Raw genomic sequence first — 21,889 nt, 5'->3', positions numbered from 1 at the left:
GTTGCGGCTCTGCAGAACTGTGGCCACAGGAGAGCATGCCAGCGTCTGCCAGGGCGCCCGCTTTCATAATTGCACACTGATATTTTTCTGCTAAAAGAAAAAACACGTTTAGAAACAGAACTCAGAGGGACAGATGGACATCCTCAGGCTCCAGGAGGACCCTGTGAGGGTCCACCCTGCTGTGTAGCATTCCCACTAAGAATGCAAACCTGCTTATAATCACGAGCAACCCAAAAGGATATTGCTTTTCCTTTTTTTTCCCTCCATGTTCTTATTGGTGCATTACAGTGGTACACAATGTTGGGGTTTGTTGTCACATACCCACACATACACACAATGTTACAATATAATTTGGCCGATATTCCCCAGGATTCCTTTTCCACCCCTCCTCCCTCCCCCAGTCCCTCTCCTCTCCCCACCTTCCCGTGCTTTCCATGAGGTCGCCAACCTTCTTTCCTTTTTCCTCTCTAGCTTCAACATAGGAGAGAAAACATAGGAATTTGAGTTCGACTTACTTAGCTTAACATAATGATCTAAATTTCAGTCCATTTTCCTGCAAATGACATATTTCATTTCTACTTCATGATTGAAGAACACTCCAGTGTGTATGAATACAGTTTCTTATCCATTCATCTATTGATGGGCACCTAGGCTGGTTCACAGTTTGTCTGTTGTGAATTGTGCTGTTATAAACGTGTGTGCATACCTTGCCATAATATGCTGACTTTTATTCTTGAGGATACATACTGAGCAGTGGTATAGCTGGGTGGTCCTATGCCTGGTCTTGAGGAACCTCCTCACTCACTTCCATATGGTTGCACTGATTTACAGTCCCACCAACAGTGTAGAAGTGTTCCCTTTTCTCCTCATCCTCTCCCGCATTTGTTATTCGTGTTCTTGATGGCCGCCGTTCTGACAGCAGTGAGATGAACCTGTGTAGTTTTGATTGGCGTGTCCCTGATGGGGAATGATCCTGAACATTTTCTTCATGTATTTGTTGACCATTTGTACTTCTGCCCCAAAAGGATATTCAAATGGTATTTGAAATGTTTTTTGATGTTTTAGTTGTGGTAAAATGCACATGAGATTGCCCTCTTGACTGTTTTCACGGTTTGGTGGCGTTAAGTGTATTCACACTGTTGTGTGACCATCGTCATGGTCCACGTCCAGAATCTTCCCATCCAAACCAAAGCTGTCCCCATGAAGTGCCAACTCCCCAGTCCCCTTCCTCCTTTCTGTCCATGGGGATTCGACCATCTGCCTTAGCTGAGTACAGTCACGCGGGGTTTGTCTCGTGTCTCACGTAGTATGGTGGCCTCAGGTTCAGCCACGTGGTAGCAGCAGCAGAATTTCTCTCCACTTTGGAACGAGTGGTGTTGTGCAGTGGGGCCTACCACATTCTGCTCATCCGTTTATTAGTGGACCCTCAGGCCGCCTCCACCACTTGGCTACTCCAGACCATGCTGCCGTCGACTCGGGCTGCAGGTGTTTGAGTTCCAGGTTTCCATTCTTTGGGGTACACGGCGGGAAGTGGAATGGTTGGATTGTGTGGACGTCCTGTCCTTTCTGTTCCAGGCCCCGCACTGCTTCACAGCATCTCTGGCACCTGCGGTGCACAAGGGTGCCGGTGTCTCCTGTGTCCCATTTATTTCTTGGTTTAGTGACAGCAGCCGTCTTGGTGGGGGGTGGGCTCCGTGTAGTTTTGGTTCACAGTTACCTGGTGACCCGGGTCTCTTCTCATGCCATTGGCCATTCATATACTTTCTCTGGAGAAGTGTCCAAGTCCCCTGCCCACTTTTCACCTGGCGTTTCTTTGACTGAGTCGTAGGAATTCCTTGTATGTTCTAGCTATTCATCAACCCATGTCATACGAATGATTGGCAGATCTTTGGCATGTGATTGATCCAGTTGTCCCCTTTGAATTTTAAAATTTTCATGTAGCACAGTTTATCCTTCTTTTCTTTTGCCATCACTGCTTTTGGTGTCATATCCAAGAAATAACAGCCAAATCCAGTGTCATGAAGTCTCTCCCCAATGTTTTCTCTTAGTAGTTTATAGTTTTAGCTGTTATATTTAGATTTTTTATCCTGTTTGTGTTAAATAACTTTAAATTATATTTTTTAAAGGAAGGTACAGCATTCCTTTAAAAATGCCAGTGTAATACAGGACAAAAATAACTCGGGAAATATCCTTGACTAATGCAAGCTGAAGAAATGATACGGTGGCACATACCTGTAATCCTAGTGTCTTGGGAGGCTGAGGCTGAGGCGGAGGCTAGAGGATCAAACATTCAAGACCAGCCTCAGCACCTAAGCAACTTAGACCCTGTCTTGAGATAAAAATAAAAAGGACTGGAGATGTGGCTCAGTATTAAGCGCCTCTGGGTTCAATCCCCAGTATGAAAAGGAAGAAAGAAAATGGTGGTGCTGCTGGGTCCCCATGAGGAGATGCACTGGAAGACCTAAGAGTAAAGGGCTCAGGTGTTTCCACCTTGTTCTCAAATGGGAAAGTGTGTGTGAGAGAGAGGCGGAGGAGGGGAGGAACTCTCTCCAATGGTGAGGCCAGTGGAGGGAAGTGGAGTGATAGGGGCATCTGGGAAACAGATATTACAAGGGGCCTTTTTACTATTTCATTATTGCAATTTACTATTTCATTTTCAGTAATTGAAATTTTTAAGCAGAATGTTCTAGAAACCAATGCTTTTACATGTATAAAACTCCAGCGTTATTTTTCAAGTATTTTTATTCCTACTCATAAGGGGAAAATTGGCCCATGTTAGTCAATTCCTCCTGGGTGAGAAGTGATAGGAAGCCGGATAGGACTCTTCTAGCCACCAGTGATTGATGGAGGGGAGTGGGGCCTGGAGGTGGGCGTGACCCCTGCCAGAAGGGGCCTAGCAACAAAACCCAGAAGGTCCTCCCAGGCTCTCCATACTGTCCCTGCTCCTCTCTGCCTCGGGCAGACTTCTCTCTGGATTGATGGGCTTCTTGGCATTTATGCCACCTGGGTGAATCTTGTGGTCCTGTAGTTTAGACAGAAGGTCTGCCCACACAGCTGCTAAACCTGCCATGTGAGCTCAGTCACCCATTTACCTTCCACGAGGACATGGGCTTGGTCCCCAGGGGCGGAAGATTTTTGCATGAAAGCCATTGTCCCTCATCTCAAAAGTTGGGCGAATCGCCGTGTGCACTGATGCCTCCTACAGAGGCCATGGAGCAGCTTCCAACATGATCTCAGTCAACGGCCGAGGTCAACGTCTCTACCAGTGAGAGGATCTTTCGTGTAATGTCCTGAAAGGGGCCCTTGGTCTCTGAGAAGTCTCCAAAACACCTTGTAACACAGATTTAATCACTGGAAAAATAGCAGATGAATCCCAAATGAAGGGCATCCCAAGAAGCTCCTGACACGTCCTGGGCACATGTCCTGGTCAGCAGAGCAGGGTAGTTCTGAGAGGCCAGCACAGCCCTGGGACACGAACGTCACAGGGATCCTGGAGAGGGTCCCAGTGTGAGAAAGAGATGGGGAAGCCCATCACAGTGAGTCAGTAATGTCTCAATGTTGGCTCATTAACTACATCTAAAGTCAGGCATGCTGGGTGCAGTGTCGCACGCCACCTGTAACCCTAGTGGCTCGGGAGGCTGAGGTAGGAGGATCTCAGGTTCCAAGCCAGCCTCAGCAACTTAGCGAGACCCTGTCTCTAAATCAAATATAAAAATGGGCTGGGAATGTGGTCCGATGGTTAAGCACCCCTGGGTTCAATTCCTGGTGCCAAAACAAGCGTGGGTTTTAAGATTGGGGTTTATAATAGAAGAACATGGGAATTCTCCACTTAGCTTTACTTAAATATGATACTACCCTGAAAATAAAGCATATTGATTCTTAACAAAAAAAAAAAAGGAAAGTCTGGCCGAGGAGTTTGGATCTGGGGAGGGAGGAGGTATAGAAGGCCCGGGGGCGGGAGAGAAGGTGCGCGTAGGTGCTTCACTTGTGTTCAGTGGGGTGAATCGTCTCCTCTGTTTGCAGGTGGTTTGCACCTGGACTTGTATGCTAGAAGCCACTCCCTGTTGGTCAAGCGGTGCCCGCTGTGGGCCATCGCTGCTGGAATGTGTCACTTTTCCTAGGGCTGATTCCTGGGAGAACATTCCTGTAGAAATAATAGTGTTTTTGGTGCATTTGGTTGCTTTGTTAGTAGTTTTAGACATGTGAACGCAACGTCTTAATGCTAAATTTGCACATTTTTTTTCTTTGAGATTTTAGTGATCCTTTCTTACGTGCGTTGCTAGTTGCAAAGAAAATAATGAGGTTAAAATCTAAACTTTGACAATAAAACTTGCTTAATTCTACTGCTGCCAGGAAGCTGAGGGTGAAATTCAGTCATAGCACCTATATTAATTAACCAAGGGCTTTTGAAAGTTTGATTTTCCCCTGCATTCAGGGGAATTTTTTTTTTTTCAATTTCAAATGGTCTTATTATATTGAGTATTTTAGCTGCTCCTCATTATTTTTGGAAGATGTGATTTAAAGTTTTAATTAAAAGTTTTACTTGGTTTTCAGCAGCACATCCTTAAATGCCAGCAACGGCGGGCTGGGCTGCCAGTGGACAGCAGCTCCATTTTGCTGAGCAGCTGGTTCTGGGTTTGTCCTGCCCCTCTCCCCTGCCCGATGCCCCAGAATTGGCCCTGGAGACAGTGTCAGCCGTGACTGTGTCTTGTCCAGCCGGGCCGGTTGTTGAGGTGGAAGCTGCAGAGGATGCTTGTCCTCTAGGTCGCAAGGTACCATTAGGGACAGGCCAGCTGGCAGCGTCGTAGGTGGGTGCCTCCTGACCTCTGTGTCAGGGTGCTCCCCACACCACATTATGCCATGCAATCCCACCCTGATGACTCTGAAGCGATTGTGTCTCCAGCAGGAGCAGCCGTGTCCTGTGTCCACCCTCCTCTCCTGGGCACGCCGTGTGGTTTTGCTTCTTAATTGTTATCACTAAGAGGTCTTCAGACCCAGAATTTTGGTGGACACTTAACCAGGTACGAGGGGGTCCCTGAGCCCAGGGTCCAGAAGAAGATGGACGTGAATGTCCCTCTGCACCGCTCAGACGTGGCTGCTTGCCCCTCCAGTGAAAATCCCAGAGGAAGAGAGTTGCTCCTGAGGCCTCATGTGATCATGCAGGACTGGAGGACTACATTCCTTCCTGGCCAGGGCAGTTGAGAGTGCAGGAAACAGCGACGGGGGGGGGGGGGGGGGGGGGGGGGGGGGTGAAGGGTGCAGAGGCCTCCGGGAGGCCCCGTGTTCCATCACACCCAGGGGTGAGTCAACAGCTGCTGGCTCCAGCCTCCCAGGTGCCGACCTGGGGTCATTGCCGCGGCAGTTCCAGGAGAGAGCACGAGAGCCCATCGTTGAGGCTAGCCTCCCTCGACGCTCCTTTTCTAGTGGATGGCTAAGCTTCAAGTCCACTTAACAGCCGAGGGTGGAAGAAAGGCTCCCCCAAAGCAGGATTTACACTTGAGTGGATGAAGGATGCCGGGTGGGACAGAGCCAGGCTGTGGACTTGATCCAGACACAGCACGGTTGCTCGGCGGTCTCCGTGTAAAGAGCGCACAGCTCTTACTGCACCTTTCTCAGGACGTCCAGCCTTGGACGGGTTGCGCTCACCTCCTGGGGCCTGCCTGGGCTGCCGGCATGGACGTGGTAGGCAGCGAACTCCAGCACCAGAACCCCCTAGTTTAATGGGCTCCTGGATGGTCTAGAACAGACTCGCAGCTTTACGCGAGAGGTCGGCGCCACTCCGTGAGGGTGGCCCCGCCAAGCTCTGCCTCCGCCGTCTCCCCGAGGACGGGATGCCTCTGCTCCCTGCCAGCCTCCCTCCCGCCAGCCCGCTCTGCTTCGTCAGCTGGCTTGGCGTCCGCCTGGTGGACTGGTCCTAACTGAGCAGCTGTCAGCGACGGCCACAGCTGGTCACCTTCACTCCTGCACCGTGGGTGTGGCCCAGTCCGCTGTTCAGGTTGCACGACAGCCAGCCGACAGCCTAGGGGTCGTGCCTGGGCCGAGTGGGCGCTGAGCAGGCTGACCCGGCTCACGCCGCCCCCTGCAGTGCTCCTGTCGGTGGTCGCTGGCCTCCGCAGGCGTCCAGGAAACCCGCCCCTCGCCCGCAGGCCACGCCCCCAGGGCCCCTCCGGAGACGCGTCCTCCGCCCTCCCTGGAGAGGCCGCGGGGTGCTCCCTGTGCGGGAGCTGGCAGATCCTCCTGAGGCCTTGCGGGAGGAAACCGTTGGCTTTCCACTCAGGCGCGACCCGAGCGAGTCCGGCTCCCTGTCCCCGCTTTGACGAGAAGGAAGCCGCCTTCCGCCCTGCCGGAGGGCTTTGGTCACCGTCTGTTGAGAAAGCTGGACTTCAGAGCCGCGTCTCTCCCTCTCCTCCGAGGCCGAGGGCCAGCCCAGGGCAGGGGCAGGGCAGAGACCAGGGGGCGAGGCCTGCAGCACTGGACACTGACTGGGTTGTTTTCCTGCCTCAAACAGTCGTGCTTCCCTAAGTGACATGCAGTGCCCTGACTGGAGTCACCCCAGGAACGACGTGGCTGTCCAAGCTGCCAGGTGCTCTGACCCCGCGCTCGGCAGGGCTTCTGAGGACCTGAGACAGAGGTGCCGCCGAGGGGGTGACCATAGAGGGCACGTCCAGAGCAGCCCTCGATTTGCACCCAGAGCCACTCGCTGACCCTGTCATGTGTCCTGCTGCCCGTACCGGACAGCACAGCCCCAGGTGGCCGATGGGTGGTGGCCTCACTCCGTCCCTCCTCCCGTCCTCCCTTCCGGCTGCCTCTGCTCGCCCCTGCCCACTCCTCGTCTTCCCAGCTGGTTTGGCCCCAGTTCTCCCCCAAGTCAACCAGCCACCATGGACCCTGGCTCGGTCACTGTACGTGACGGCACAGATCAGGACAGCGGGGCAGCCCTGCTGGGAGCGGAGCTGCGCTTCAGCTGGGGGGCGGGGGGGAGGCCTCTCCCATCCGACGGCGCCGAGCCCACCCCCTGCCCCGCGCAGGCGGCCTGGCTTCTGAGTCCTCTGTGCGTGACCACCTTCTCCCTCACGGAAGCATCACGGTCCCCTCGTCACGTGCAAAACGTGAAACCCGCAGAGAAGGCCTGGGAGGGGGTGGCTGACGGGGACGGCTTCCTCGGCAGTGTCCTCAGCAGTTCTTGGGACTGACTCGCCACTGAGCATTGTTTTACTCTTAGGAGTTCTGCTGTCTGTCCACTTGGCCCACCGCCCTCGGTGGGGAGGCCAGCATGGGTGGCCCACATCCGGCAGTGCAGTTCTCCAGTACCGGGTGTCTGTCATTCAAGACTGGCAGCTCTTCAGAATGCCACTTGACCCTGACTCCTGCCGTCTGCGTGGGCCCCCTCGGGATGCGTGCAGGGCCGTCTCCCGGATCCCTCCACAGATCCGGCAGCTCTGCCTCGGTCCCTTTCTGAGGCCTTTGTTGATGTCCTTGCCGCCTCCCTGCCAGCTCAGTTCTCTGCCGTGGGGCGATCCTTTCTGGGAGTTCTGCCGTTGCGGTGGATGATGCTCGGAATCAACGCCCTTAACAACCTGCCAGGCCCGTGACCGCGTGCCGGTGCTACAGAAAACCTGTTCAGTGACGTTGTCTCTTTCCATTTGCAGAGTCCGGCTTGTAGAAAGAGGATCTCCTCACAGCTTGCCCTTGATGGAATCGGGAAAAGTAAGTATTGCAGGAGAAAGGCCACCTCTGTGGGAGTCCATGAGAAATGTTTTCCAGAATATTTTTTTTCCAAAAAGCTTTCTTGAAAGCAGGGCACAAGGACTACTTACAGCCATGAGTATAGAAAATCAGAATAACAACATGTTAAACAAGTCCCCCCACACACACTTATAACAGTTAGGAAATAGGCGTCCATTGTTCCATGAAATAACCAGAGGCCTCGTGCCTTTGGTCTTGGCATAACCTCGGTTCCCAACGGTGCATCTAAAATGGCTGCTCCAACTCCAGCCATCACTTCTGTGTTCCAGACAGCAGGAGGAAAAACAGGAGGAGGAGACAAAATGTACAAACTGCAAGGAAGGTTTCCAAGCTGTGTTATATTTAAGTACCGCTGAATTTAGTCACATGATCACGCCTGTGTTGTAACTGTTACATTGAATCCGAATTCAATTAGGGTAAAATCAGGGTGTCTCCTGTGGCAGCAGATGGGAATGGTTTTCAGGGACGGCTGTGTCACAGTGTCATGATTCTCAGAGAACCAAGGGACAAGATGGCCATTTAAACCTAAATGAAGGCCTTCTTGCTTTTTGGCCCTAGCTGACAGACCCCTTCTCCATTGAAGCCACTAATGTCACTCTGGACCTTTTAGAATCTCTGTGTGACCGCAAGTCAGAATTCCTCACGAGGTTGGTCCTGGCGGTGGCAGGGGCTCAGCACTGTCCCCACAGGGTGGCAGACTGAGCTGCGGAGACAGGGCCGTTCACTCCAGGCGCAGCCCGGCTGCCCTGCAGGGTCCCGTGTCCCCACCTGGAAGCAGCCTGCTCTGCGTTGTTGGTCAGAGGCGCTTGGGGCCACCTCCAGTCCACACTCAACCCGGACAGCCTCGCGCTGCCGCCCGGGTCAGGGCCGACCCAGGCGTCGCCTCTCATCCGGCCCCCTGAACCTGATGCTCAGTTCAACGTCCGTCAGTCCACAGGCAGGACGGAAAGCCCCTCGGTGTTAAATCCACAGCATTCACGCTCTTTTCCCAAGTTCTTCAAGTGGTTCCCAGCGGACATGGCCCATTTCAGCTTTAGAGACACCACTGACGGCCGGGACGCTTTCTGAGGTCTCGTCTGAGGTGGGGTGGCACCATCCTGGCACACGCCCTTCACCAACGCCGCGGTGCTTCCCGAATGAGCCCTGAGGGCAGGCACAGGCTCGCGGATGCGCCTCGGCTGGCTTGTCTGCGTCCCCACCCGCCTCTCTGGCCCTGGTTAAAAGTTGTCTCCTCTCCCGAACAGATTCTTCCTGGGGTTCGGATCATCATTGCCAATCCGGAGACTAAAGGACCCCTGGGGGACTCGCACCTGGGGGAGGTGAGTCCCCAGTGCGCCCGGCGTCCCCGAGCCAGGCCTGGCACAGGGACCTTCCCCATCTGTCTGCCCTGGGCTGTCATGGCTGGCTGGGGAGCGAGGCTAGATGGGCTTTATTGCTTAAGTGACCCCAGGAAAGGTCAGAATTGGAAAACGGGTTCCCTTAGGAACATGATCCATTCTCCCCCAAGAGCTGACCATGGGACCCCAAGTCCCCTCGTCACTCAGTTGAATTTGTTTTCCCGGGCCAGCATGCCTGACTGAGGACCCTTGTCTAGGAAAAGGACAGGCAAAGCCAGGAGGGAGCTGCCCTGCAGGGCTTCCCCCAGGACGCGCAGGGAGGTGCCGGGGGAGTCGAGGGGTGGCGGGCACACGCGCTTCAGGGCCGGAGCGCGGTGACCCTCACGCTTCCGCTTCGCTGTGTCTGGGGTGAACCCCCCCCCCGGTTGGCCCTCAGCCCTCTGCCACTTCGTCCCCGCCCTGCTGGCTGACGTGATGGGGGCAGTCTCTCCCCATGCTGCCGGCCTCCATCTGAGTTCTCGAGCCCTGATCTCAAGGAGGCCCGGGGGCTGCAGGGTGCCCGGCATCTCACACCTGGGCCTCCCTCTCCCCCTGAGGGAGGCAGGGAGGACAGACAGGCCCACATCCCGGCCTCCGTGCTCGTGCACGTGCCAGCACGTCCCCTCCCGTGGTCCTGGCGGAGGACGAACCTGCCAGGGTCCTGGATGGAAGCCCCTGTTTCCTGGTGAGGGTGGCTTTGCTGAGGTCACACCTCCAGCCCCAGCTGTGTCCCCAGTGCGCCCAGGGACGCGTTCACGGGGCAGACATGACTCCCGAGCAGGTCCTGACCAGCTCTCTCCCGCCTTCCTTTACTCCTGGGGCCCCCAGAGTCTGTGGGTCATGCTCAGGTCAGAACCGAGAGGGAGAGACCAGGGGTCTCCTTAAATATGCTCCTAGAAGCGGATATGGAAGGGAGAGCCTGCTTTCTCAGGGCTCCTGGAGAGGGTCCCCAGGGCGCTGCCCTCCCAGCCAGCCTCCGGGCGGCCCTGAGCACCCTGTGCTGTGGCCAAGGCAGGATTGTGACCAGGGCTGGTGAGATCTGCAGGTCAATCCTCTTACTGCGAGTAGCTCCTGTTTTCCAGCTCACTGAGGTGTGATCCACACAGCACACAGTCGGGCCTGCACGGGATGTGTGTATGGGGCCCTTCAGGATCATCTGCATTACAAATGGCCAGATTTCCTTTTTAAGGCTATATAGTATTCCATGGAGGATTTTGGTGTGGGTGCTGGGAACAGCCTGCAGTTACCCCTGCCCTCATCTGATGGTGTTCCTTGTTTTAGTTTTAATTTCCCAGCAGGTGCTTATTGTCTGTTGGGGGCTTGGCATTGTGGGAACTAGGGATGCACTGGCGAACTCACCAAGTTTTTGACTCTCAAGAGCTTGTGCATTTTTCAGTGTAAATAAAATAATGAAGCAGCCAGTCCCAGAGTGACTGCCTCCAGCACTGTTGGTAGGAGGGACCCTGACCGTGTGTCGCAGGAGGACTTTGCAGTTTGCCGGCGGGGCTGCTGCTTCTGGTCTCCCGTCATCCCTTGGTACCTGGAGTCCCCTTCGCCTCTCCGTCTCTGGTGCCAGACAGAAGCGTTTTTGTTTCCTGGTTTTGTGTTTTTATATGTTTGCTTTTTTGGTACTGGACGTTGAACCCAGAGGCACTCAACCACCGAGCCACATCCCCTGCCCTTTTTTAGATTTTATTTAGAGGCAGGATCTCCCTGAGTTGCTTAGGGCCTTGCCAAGTTGCTGAGGCTGGCTTTGAACTTGAGATCCTCCTGCCTCAGCCTCCCTGCTGGGATTCCAGGTGTGGGCCACCGTGCCCAGCTGTTGGCTCTCTCCGGACCTTCCTGCCTTCCCCGCTGGGGTGTTTCTCAGAGTGGACCAGCCAGGTGGAAGGAGGGGCGCCCACTGAAGGCCTCACCATTGTCCTCACCGCACTTTATAAGCAAGCACCCCTTTGGAGAAGTACAAGGACACTGGTGTGGCTGTGTGGCCTTGTTCCCTTGATACGTGTGTCTTTAAATGCTGTTTTCAAAGTCACCACTCTAGTACAGTCTCTGGGTGGCGTGGGTGCTTGCTGGGCCATAAGCCTGGTACAGCAGGGTCTTCTTGGCATCGCTCTGGGCAGCTGTGTCCCCGGGAACCTGGGTGAGAGGAGCATCTGATGCTTTCAGCCCGAGGAGACTTTAGTGCGTGACTTACCAGATTACAAAGTGGTCCCAGCCTCTCCTCCCCACAGTCGGCCTGGCCGCGGCTCACCCGGGGCCCTGTCACTCCGTCCACAGATCTGGGTGCACAGCGCCCACAACGCTAGCGGCTACTTCACCATCTATGGAGACGAATCCCTGCAGTCCGATCACTTCAACTCCCGGCTAAGCTTCGGAGACACCCAGACGATCTGGGCACGGACAGGCTACCTGGGGTTCCTGCGGAGGACCGAGCTCACAGATGCCAATGGAGGTGGGCCTGGCCCTCCTGCCAGGGGTGGAGGAGGCCTGGGGCTTGGGACGGCCAGACCCAGGAGGATGCGTGACTGGTGGCAGCCGGCCTGGGAAGAGCTGGGAGGGCGGGAGGGAGGGAGGTCAAGTGCAGATAAGTCCCACAAAGGGTCCCTGCCTTTGTCCCCTGAGAACCCGGAGCAGGTTTAAAGCCAGAGAGGAGCCAGGTGGTGGGCTCGGGCCTGTGTTTCCCGCATCGAAGTGCCCGTAGTGTCAGCTGCGGAGTCTTCCTCTTGTCAGTTCCGAGGATTGCCCTCCCCTGGGGCTCATCCGAAGCACCTGGCACCCAGCAGGCTGCCCTGCCTGGACCCTGCCTGGCTTCCCGACTCACAGAGCTCGGGGCCTGGAGGCGGGGTGTTTGTCTGTCGAGGCCAAGCTGTAACAGGGCTCCCGGGCCTGGATGTCGCCCGGGGCAGTCCCCCTGCCTAGCCTGCCTGAGGCTCTGGGCTCCTCCCCCAGCATGGCAGCCGCGACAGAAAAGTAATGTCTGCATCTTCTGTTCTTTGCTGATTCCAAAAATAGAGGCAGGAGTTAGAGCTTGACAAGGACAGTAGCCAGGCTTCTTGATGAGATGCTGCCTCACCCAACCCCAGGCAGGCGAGGGTCCAGCCTCAGTGCAGGTTCCCACCTCTCCTGACGCACTGGGCTGACCCGGCCCGCCGGGGCTGGGTCGGGGAGAAAGCCCAGGAATCTTCTGGCATGACCCTCACACTGTGGGCGCTCCCAGGCTGGTCTGAGTGCACCGTCCGGGATCTTGCCAAGAGCTGAATTCAGGAGTCTAAGGTGGCAGGCAGCAATTTGTACCCTCAAGGAAGGCCAGGGCTTCATGTCCTGCTGAGCCCCAGGGACAGCAGGACACGCTGCTGCTTTCACCTCTTGATCCCCAGAAGGTGATAGGAACCTCCCCGCAGCGTGGGAGAGGGAGCTTCATCCTGAGCAGCGGCCTCAGGAATCTGCCTCCATCTTTGCTTCTCTGGCTTAGATCAGAAAAGATGTGCGTTCTGATAAGCTTCTGTCGGTCGTTTCTTTCGAGTTTGCCCTGGTGGGCTTACCACCCCTGTGAATTGAAGGGCGTTTTGTTCCTGAGGAAAGACGGGGCCGTGTCTGCGTTGCCGTCATCCTTGGGGTTTGGGTGAAGGAGGGGAGCAGCCTTTGTGGCCCCCAGAGCCCGGCAAGTCCTGGTTCGCGGACGTCGCCCAGAGCAGGGCTTGCTTTTCCCTCTCACTGGGACTGGCGCAGCGAGCTCTCACGCGTCGAGGGGGACCCGGCGGGTTGTGGCCATGCTGTGTCCCATGTGTCCTTGGTCAGGTGAACCCTCGCGGACGCGGCGAGTGGGTCCAGCCCTGGTGCTGACCTTGGTGCTTCTGGGCAAGGCTGCGGCTGTGTACTTGACCCCGTTCAGAATCTGACCCGGGGGAGCCTGGCTCCTCTGCATGGGTGCACTCAGGACAGGGTGGACAAGGGACAAAGGGCCCAGTGGCTGTGTGCAGCCCTTCCCAGGAGCACCTCGGCCTGCAACAGCCACCACTGCAAGGACCCGGCACTGCAGGACAAGCCGGTCGCTTCTAGATCGGGGTCCCCCTTTCCTTGCCTCAGTCTAACTAGGGGGAAAGTTCTAAGCTTTCCGTAGGAAGCAAGTGGTGTTGCTCTGCTCCGCTCCACGCTGACTGCCGTTTCCTTGCAGAGCGCCACGACGCCCTGTACGTGGTGGGGGCGCTGGACGAGGCCATGGAGCTGCGGGGGATGCGGTACCACCCCATAGACATCGAGACCTCAGTCATCAGAGCCCACAAGAGCGTCACGGAGTGGTAAGTGGAGGGCCGGGTTCGTCATGCACTGGGAACGCGGGAAGGTGGCGGGTGCCGTGCAGCGCTTCCAGGAGACGCCTGCACCGAGGCCGAGGGGCGCCTGTCCTTTGGGTGGGTACAAAGTGCTCCTCCCGCAAAGATGGCATATCCCGCGCTCCTTGAAAATGAGAGCTGCTCATTGTCGTGGAGACCTCTTAATGTTCTCCAGGAAGACAAGTCGTTCCTTGTCCTTTAATTTATGAGAGAAGAGAACAGAAGAAACGTGAGTCGCACACACACAGAGGGGCAGGGAGCGCTTTCATGCTGTCCACTGGGGAGCCCTCCCTCCGAGGGACTGTGACCTCGCTCCTCGCGGTGGGGCCAGCCAGGCGGCGAGTTCTCGCCCTCCCCGGAGGTGCCCCCGCCGGTCCTCACCAGCACACTAACCCGGGTAGAGTGCTGTGTGTGTCCACGGCGCTTCGTGGACACAGCAGGAGGTTCCCAGCCACATGCTCACGCTGTCCCAGGCCCTGGGCGAGGCCAGCCGTGTTCATGTTGACCTCAGGCTCCCTGCATGCCCTTAGGCTGCGCTTAGGAACAGGAAGTGACTCAGCAACAGAGGATGTACTTAGTGAGGCCACCACGTCCTCGCCTGGCAAAGTGCCCTGTGAGCCCAAGAGCGGGCCAGGCACGGAAGGGGGATGCAGGCTGGAACCCACAGCCGTTTCTCTCTGTTGCTCCTGAGACCGTCGGTTCCTCCTGAGAGCTGAGCGCTCTGCAGGAGCAGCTGGGTCACAGCCAGGTGCTGAATCGGCACACTGAGCACTTGGCTCGTGCTCGAGGTGGGGTCTGCATACCCGGGGACTGACCTGTGGTTCCCGTTGGCTTAGTCCCTTCTGGGTCCCAGTGACACTCCTTAAGCGTTCAGGGTTGCCCCTCTACCAGGCGCAGGGCGAGGACCTGGACCAGGGGAACACCAGGGCCCTGGGAAGATGCCAGCCCAGGCCACGTTCGTTTACCCCGTAGCTGTGACTATAGCCAGCCCTGCTTCTGCAGTTCCAGGAGAGCAGTTTGCGCTGGCTCGGGTCGTGTCCCTGGAGCATTTTCTGGGTTGTTTCCCACCTAAAGGTGTGTCGGGGCCTTCCTGGTGCTGGGCTCCTGGCCCGACTTCAGTTTCTATTCTGAGCGTCCCTGTACCTGCCGCAGGGCCACTGAACCAAGTTTGTCACTCACCTGCTCACGGCAGGGCCTCCGCTCACCTGTGCACACGAAGGTCAGGACCAAAGGGCAAGAAATGAGCAGATTTCCTCCAATGGACTTTGACCATGTTGGAAACTCCTCGGGCACAAACTTGCCTGTCCTTTCTGCCCTCTCTCCTCCCCGCCCCCCAAGCCTTCCCAGCACCCCACGCTTCCTTCACACCAAGAAACCCACGCCCCTGAGCGAGACCGATGCCACGTGGCCGTGTTCAAGCCATCCAGTGCTCATTGCTCGCCAGCGTTAAAACGCCAGTGCCCAGGAAAGCGCCCGTGGAGAGCCGGTCTCCAGGCTGCACCATGGCTTCCTGACAAACCCAGGGACAGCAGCACAGCATTCACCCTTGACCTTCTCCACCCAAGGTGAAAAGCAGAGCCAATTCCTGGTTCCCCAGGACATGCCATGAATTTCAAATGCCACCGTAAAATCAGACTGAAGTGCCTGAGACACGCATATGATTCTTGGTATCACGTGGGCCCTTGAGGAGTGATATTTTAATGTCACCAAGAGCCAAATTATGAGGATTAAATTCTGGTCTTCCTCGGAAAAGGTTCCCAGCCCAATTGTTCTCCTAGGGATGCAGTGGCCACAGTGCAGAACCCGCGAGAGACACGTGGAACACACCGATTGTCCCCTTCGTGTGAACGTGTGTTGGCCACGCTAGACAAAATGTGCCCTTTTCCTAGTGGACTGACTCCCACACTAAATAGTGGGCTTCTCAAGGTGCGTCCAGCCTCAAGCTGGTGAGGCTGTGGAGCGGGAGAGAGCCTTCTCCAAGAGCCTGGTCTGCACCCCAGGACGCCCGAGCCGGCCCTGGTCTCCATTTGCCCCAGTGCCTGGGAGCCTCCGCCTGCCAGCCAAGCAGAGTGAACATCAGAGCCTGTTGCTCCAGCGGTCAAAGCAGCCTCACCAGCCTCACAGGACCATGTGGTTTAAACGGAACGCTCTGGCTCATGCTGCCACCAGCTGGTTGTGGTGCCCTTACCCCTGGAAGACGCCTCGCTGCCCCGCTGGGTGCATCAGCTGTTGCTGCATTACCGTCACCTCAAACCTGCCCTCCACGACAGACGCAACTGTGCCTGCGTGTCTGTGGGTGGTCAGCCTGGTCAGCCGGGAAGTGCGAGGTGGACTTAGGCAGTGGCTCTTTTCCACATGTCCCTCATCCTCTGGGCCAGCTCAGGCACATCCCTGTCCCAACAGTGGCCACCTGGTCAGGACAAGTCCCAATACCCCAGCCCTTCCTGAGCCTCCGCTGGCGGCTTCTGGCTCACACAGGCTAACCAGATTCCACCTCAGCCCCTGTTAGGCACACGGTGTCCGATCCAGAGAGCCGTGAGCTAGCAGGACGGTCTGCCAGCAGGGCACGCCACTCGGCAGCAGAACCGGGCGGGGAGTGGCAGGCTCGGGTTTGCTTGAGGGCAGATCCAAGCAGCCCGGCGCGCTCTGATGGGGCCTGGTTCTGCAAACACGGGGGAGGCAGAATGGAACCCGGGCTCCTCCGCAGAGACAGAGGTGACCCTGCATCTCAGAGTAGGTGCACAGCAACCACAGAACACTCCGAGCCACCCTGAGGGACAGCCAGCAGGAAGTATGGACGCAAGGTGGCCAGGGAGGCTGTGCACGAACCGTCTAATGAGCCACAGGAGGATGGACGTGGAGGGACGAGTGGGTGGGCAGAGGCCGAGCAGCCAGAGTGCTCAGGCAGGAGCACAGCTAGTCATTAGATGAAGGAGCCGCCAAATAACGCTGCTTGTCCTTTGTCTTCCAGCGCCGTGTTCACCTGGACGAACTTGCTGGTGGTGGTGGTCGAGCTGGACGGGTCAGAGCAAGAGGCCCTGGACCTGGTTCCGCTGGTGACCAACGTGGTACTGGAGGAGCACTACCTGATCGTGGGCGTGGTGGTCGTGGTGGACATCGGGGTCATCCCCATCAACTCCCGCGGGGAGAAGCAGCGCATGCACCTGCGTGACGGCTTTTTGGCAGACCAGCTGGATCCCATCTACGTGGCCTACAACATGTAGCCCCGTCCCTGGCTGCCGCAGACTTTTCTAGGGGTGTGAACATTTTTCTCAGTGTCCACTGAAGCGTGCAGACACAAGGGCCACATTCGCCAGAGTGCAGCCTGGCGTGGTGGGACGGGAGGGGGAGGAGGACTTGTCACAGCAGTCACCCTGGCATGGAGATGAAATGTGAATTTATCGCTGAATTTTGCTCAGAAGGACTTTGGATTTGCCTTCAGTTTGTTGGAAAAGCTCATTTCAAAAACTTTTTCTTTCTTTTCTTTCTTTTTTTTTTTTTTTTTTTAATTATTGGATAATAAGTGCTCTCTTCGTAAATGTGGTATTTTGTTAAGCCGAAATAGCAATTAAAAAAAAAAAATCCTGCCCTCCAGATGGGTTCTTTTAAACAATTTATGTAGTGTGACAAAGAATTGTTTTCTCTGTTTTAATGTGTCATGGAATCTTACTGACATGGATCTGTTACTAAGTTAAGCCATTGCTAGATCTCACCCTTCTGGAACGTTCATTGAGGTACGAGAAAACCTTCCAGATAGCACCTTCCAATTAGATTTTAGCAGCTTTCTTTGTCAGAAATGTGCTGAAGAAACAAAGGCCAACTTATGTCCTTTGAAGTTAGCATAGAATGAGAAGAAATTATAAATAAGGTGTATTTCGGCAATTATCTTGCAAATATCTTTGTACTAAACTAAAAAGATAAAATAAGTTAACTTCCTCAATATGTAATTATGTACAAAATGTTTAATTTATTTTGATCTCTTTAGAAGTATAAAAGAGAAAAAACATTCAAGAATATTAAAGTCTTGTAATGTTTGCTAATATAAAAAAGTGTTGTATTATCTTGCGTGGATAGTATCACAACAAATATATATATATGAAATATAAATTCACTAATGAAAAAGGAGATTTTAAAGTCTAAATGCAGAACTCGTCAGCTTGCATGGAGCGCTCTCCGCTGCGTTCACGTCCACCGCTGTCGAGCAGTCGCAGATTGCCAGCAGCCCTGTCTCAGTTCCTCCTAGACCAGAGACCAGCGAGCGGGGTCATCGCCGTCTCAAAGATGGCGACGGAATCCAAGCTCCACGCGCCCTGCCCTTTTCCTTTGCTGTGGGGATGACAGTGAACGCGTTTTGCCAGCATGTGCCGACCCGGGGCTCGAGCTGGCGGAGAGCACTGTCTCCTTAGCTGCCAGAATCCGTTGCACAATGTTCCTCAGCATTTTTGTTAGTGTCACTTTTTTTGGTCCTTGGTATGGAAAGAAATGCTATTCTGTGGTCATTTGTCCTGGGTTGCATTGACCCTGCCCCTCCCCGCCCCCAGATGGCCACTGTGTGTTACTGTCCAGAATGGCTTAAGGGGAGAGACCCGTAGGCAATGTCCTCTCCTCTGAAGACCCAGCCAAGTCTGTGAACCCCTGGTCTCTTGAGTTTCCTAGCTCCGCCCTGAGCCAGCCCCTGGGGACTCATAAAAGAGCTCTGGCTGAAGCGAGGACTCTTCCCTGTGCCACCTGTGGATGAGAGCGTCCCCGGTTTCTGTCTCTGCTGCCTCATGCACCTGTCTGCAGAGCTCATCTGTGCATTTCTAAGTTGCACTCGCCTGTCTGTACCCAGGAAGGAAGCATCAGCAATCCAAGATGGATTTATTTGATAAATGCCCCAACACGATGCTGCAGGGCTCTCGGTACTAGATATGCATGACTAAGATTGTCGCTGGGCAAAACTTTTTTTAATCATAGGCATTGTCTTTGCCATCATTAAGTGCAGCCAGCAGTAGGCCCTTTGCTAAAAGAAAGTTTTGTTTGACTTCTGAGATCCAAGGCTGATTGTTTCAAAAAATATTTTAAGTGGCACTTTAAAAAAAAAATTGCCTGCATATATGGAGCATCCTTCCACCTTCACAAATCGTTTGATTTTTAAGATATTGTTTGCTCATTGCCATGTGAGTATCTCTCCACATGCTTCAGATACACATTCCTACAGCCTTCTGCTTCCTAAAGGGAAACGCCCACCACACACAGAAACAGTCATTTGCTTCCACAAAGACACTAAGGGAAGTAGGCTTAAGGTTTCAGACAGGATGCTGGTTGTGAAACACAATTGCAGTGTGAAGGAAAACTTGCGAGCTGACGTCAGCAAGCAAAGCAAATTTAGATGTCACTTCCAACATCATTTTAACTTTCACCATTATCAACTTTCCATCCAAGGAGGGTGAGCGCTGCCGTGCAGCTGCAAAGCGGTAATAGCAGGTCCTCTCTGCATCCTGTCATCTCTGATGTTAGCGCTTAGGTTCAAAGAGTTGGTGGACTAGAATCGAAGTTTGTGCAAGAGAAGGAAAAGGAGACACTTAAGTACCACCAGTTTCAGCAATAAAGAAGGATCGTTCTGTATTAGAAATTGTACTGTAGATAAATCATTCATGAGAATGTAAAAAAAAAAAAAAAAAAATGTTTGTCTTGTGACCTTGTGCTTTTGAAGTCGGCCAAAACCATGTAATCAACTTGCACAAAAAGAGGGTACACAGTGAACGTTTAAACACAGACCGAATCAACAGGAGCAGATTCCTCATGGTGCTTGTTTATTATATATATTTAATCCTGCTTGACACTTTACCCAAGGGAAACGGTCCCTTTCATCAGTTGAATGTTAGCAGCGTTATTTCAGAGTGTGGTGACTGGTTAGAGAAATTCATGTACTCGACCAATCACAGTTTCAAACAAAATTTTTATGTGCAAAGGACAGCAACCTTCTTGTATGTTCAACCACCAGTACGCTTTGTACATCTGTGATAACGCCTGTTTTATATTCAAATGAACAAATAAAAGCTTTTATTTTTGTTGCTCTGAAAATAGCAGTTTCTTAATTGGTACCCTGGAAAAAATGTCTCGGACAGACAGCTCCAATCCCAGGAAGAAGGTGACTCCTACAGGGAAATGTATCCGACTCTGTTTACATGACTTGTTGCATAACTTAGTACAGATAATCATACTTTGAACAATGTTTAAATTTTGATGTGGGCATTTATTGCTAAGAATAATTCCTATGGCAACAAATGTTTTGTGAAATGTTTTTTTAATTCTTTTAAATATATCTGAATATATTTGTTCACGTTTTGCTGCCAGTGTACAGATTATTGGTACCTTTTTTGGGACAGATGGTAAGCATGGGTCCTATGTGCAAATACCTCTCTCAGCTGTGTCGCAGGGGGTCTCCATGTGTCAGGAGACAGTGCTAGTTGATACTCCAACCCAAATCGTCTTCACTGGACAACCAAAGGCTGCACCTCTTGGCCAGGCTTCGAGAATATCCAACAGCTTTACCTTTTAGAAGGCAGTGGCTGGTTAACCGTTAGTCTCATGGTTGTAAAAGGATAAATGTTTATCCACCTGAAAAATCAGAGCTCGTGCCTGTGTGCACCAGGTGTAGCCTAAGTACCTGCGATTCTATTAGAATGCCACTTGTCCCCCGCCCAGTTTCCTGCAGGACAGTGCCACGCTGACCGGGTGGCAGTGCATTGGGTGTACCTTTGCAGATGGTGCCACTTGCCTGGCTGTGTGGGGTTCAATGGGGCGTTGCAGGAGGGGGTACCTCCCACTGCAGCCCCTCCGGGAACCCTGACAGTGACCAGTCAAATACCAACCAAGGGCGCTGTGCCCGCGGAGCCCACATTGGCCCGTGTGCATGTGCACGCGTCCCTCGGGGCGCCTGTGTGTTACAGTGGCGTTTTCTACATGATGTGCTGTGCGTCCTTCTCTGCCTCTAGCACAAGACCACGTCCTTGGGACCCACTAGCACTTTGGCTGGCGGGCTGGTTATCATGCTGTCCTAGCAATTCCCTGGGACCTCTCAGGGTGCTGAGGTTGGGCAGTCTGTCCCCCTGAACAGACGCAGTGTGGCTGCCTCTGCGGAGAAGTTCCCAGGCAAGAGGAGGCACTTCTGACCGCCACGTCGGCGGTGGCACTCAGCTCTGACGGCTGGCGTTAAGTAGAGCTCATGAGTCCCGCTGCCTGCTAACATCCTACACGTTTTATTTTCTACCAGATTCCAGAAAGCCACGGTGGGGTCCTGTGAGGCTCCTCCTCTGATTCCTGGGTTCTCTTCCTACCGTGGGAATTTCCGATGTCTTCGTCAATTCCCTGGGGTCAAGGGTATCACGGATTCATCTGTCTCAGCAGACGGATGCCCCCAGTTGCTTGGTGGTGGTTTTCAGTCTTTAAGTTGGTGTGGATCTGCCCCAACCAGTGTGGCCTGTCATGTCCTATGAAGTCGTCGGTTTCTGGGTGGTCAGCAGTGCCCGCTCCGTGGGCGTGCTGGAGGAATCCCCCAAGTTCCTTTCTGCACCCCCGCCACGCGCTGTCCTCGCTCCTTTCAGCCACCCACACCAGAGGCACAGCTGGTTCTTGGCCTCCGTGTGTCCCGCAGTTTCCTGGAGTGGCAGCAACTCTCCATCAGGCTTCCCTGGGGCAAGGGATGGGACAGGCACGGTCCCGAGCAGCCTCCTGGTGCCTGGCTTGCACGAACAGCTGCGGATGAAGGAATGTGTTTCCGCAGGGCTTCCTCGGCCTGGCAAAGGACAGCAGCCAGAGGACCTGCGGGCTTGCGGGAGTGTGACAAGTCTCTTGGCGATGTGCCGGGCTAGGCAGACAGCGGGCCTCTCATGATCCCAAAGCTCCCAGTGAAGCCTGTGGCCTGATTGCCAAAGATCCTCATTACAACAACCCAGAGTTGGGTCTCATGTGCCCCTGTGACTCAGCAAGTGACTGGAAGTGCCAGAAAAGGGATAAAAGACAAAGAAAGGAGGAGGGATTTAGGAATGAGTGATGTGTCTAGGGAACAGATCATCTGTCACAAGACAATAGCACGTTAGGGTCCATGAGATGTAAAAGTAATATCAGTGGAAAGCATAAAGTAAGAGCCAAGAGTGTGGGAAGATTTGGAAAAGAGCCAGTTGTAGTGGACTCCAAGGTGACCAGGGCCAGGCCTGTCTGTTGCATATTTGGGGTCAGACATGGAGAGAGAGAAAGAGAGAGAGAGAGAGAGAGAGAGAGAGAGAAATCCTTTTAAACCCATCAGCTCAAAGGCTAAGGGGACAATCAGGATTCACACACTTTCCTGTTTCTTCAAAAGAATTTGAAAGCAGAATCCAGAGGTGAAAACGTTCACTCAGCGTGAAGCTAAGCTTGCTCAGCATCCCAAGGGATCCTCCAGTTTCTGCA

The 21,889-nt window shown here is 54.1% G+C and overlaps 1 protein-coding gene across 5 annotated transcripts in view; it reads left to right on the top strand.

Moving 5' to 3' along the window:
- Window positions 1-19,150, top strand: part of DIP2C (disco interacting protein 2 homolog C) — a 373,178-nt gene extending 354,028 nt beyond the window's left edge. For all 5 annotated transcript variants that reach the window (XM_079107787.1, XM_079107785.1, XM_079107786.1 and 2 more), the window contains 5 exons: window positions 7,650-7,707; window positions 8,991-9,065; window positions 11,403-11,577; window positions 13,300-13,423; window positions 16,428-19,150. In XM_079107787.1, coding sequence (XP_078963913.1) covers window positions 7,650-7,707; window positions 8,991-9,065; window positions 11,403-11,577; window positions 13,300-13,423; window positions 16,428-16,680 — 685 coding nt within the window. In that variant the 3' untranslated portion in view covers window positions 16,681-19,150. The remainder of the gene's footprint in view (window positions 1-7,649; window positions 7,708-8,990; window positions 9,066-11,402; window positions 11,578-13,299; window positions 13,424-16,427) is intronic.
- Window positions 19,151-21,889: the final 2,739 nt, after the last annotated feature.

Source organism: Sciurus vulgaris, assembly GCF_902686455.1.
Source record: "Sciurus vulgaris genome assembly, chromosome: 12".
Taxonomy (NCBI): Eukaryota; Metazoa; Chordata; class Mammalia; order Rodentia; family Sciuridae; genus Sciurus; species Sciurus vulgaris.
The sequence above is the reverse complement of the archived record's forward strand: the minus strand, read 5'-3'. Positions and strand labels throughout refer to the sequence as shown.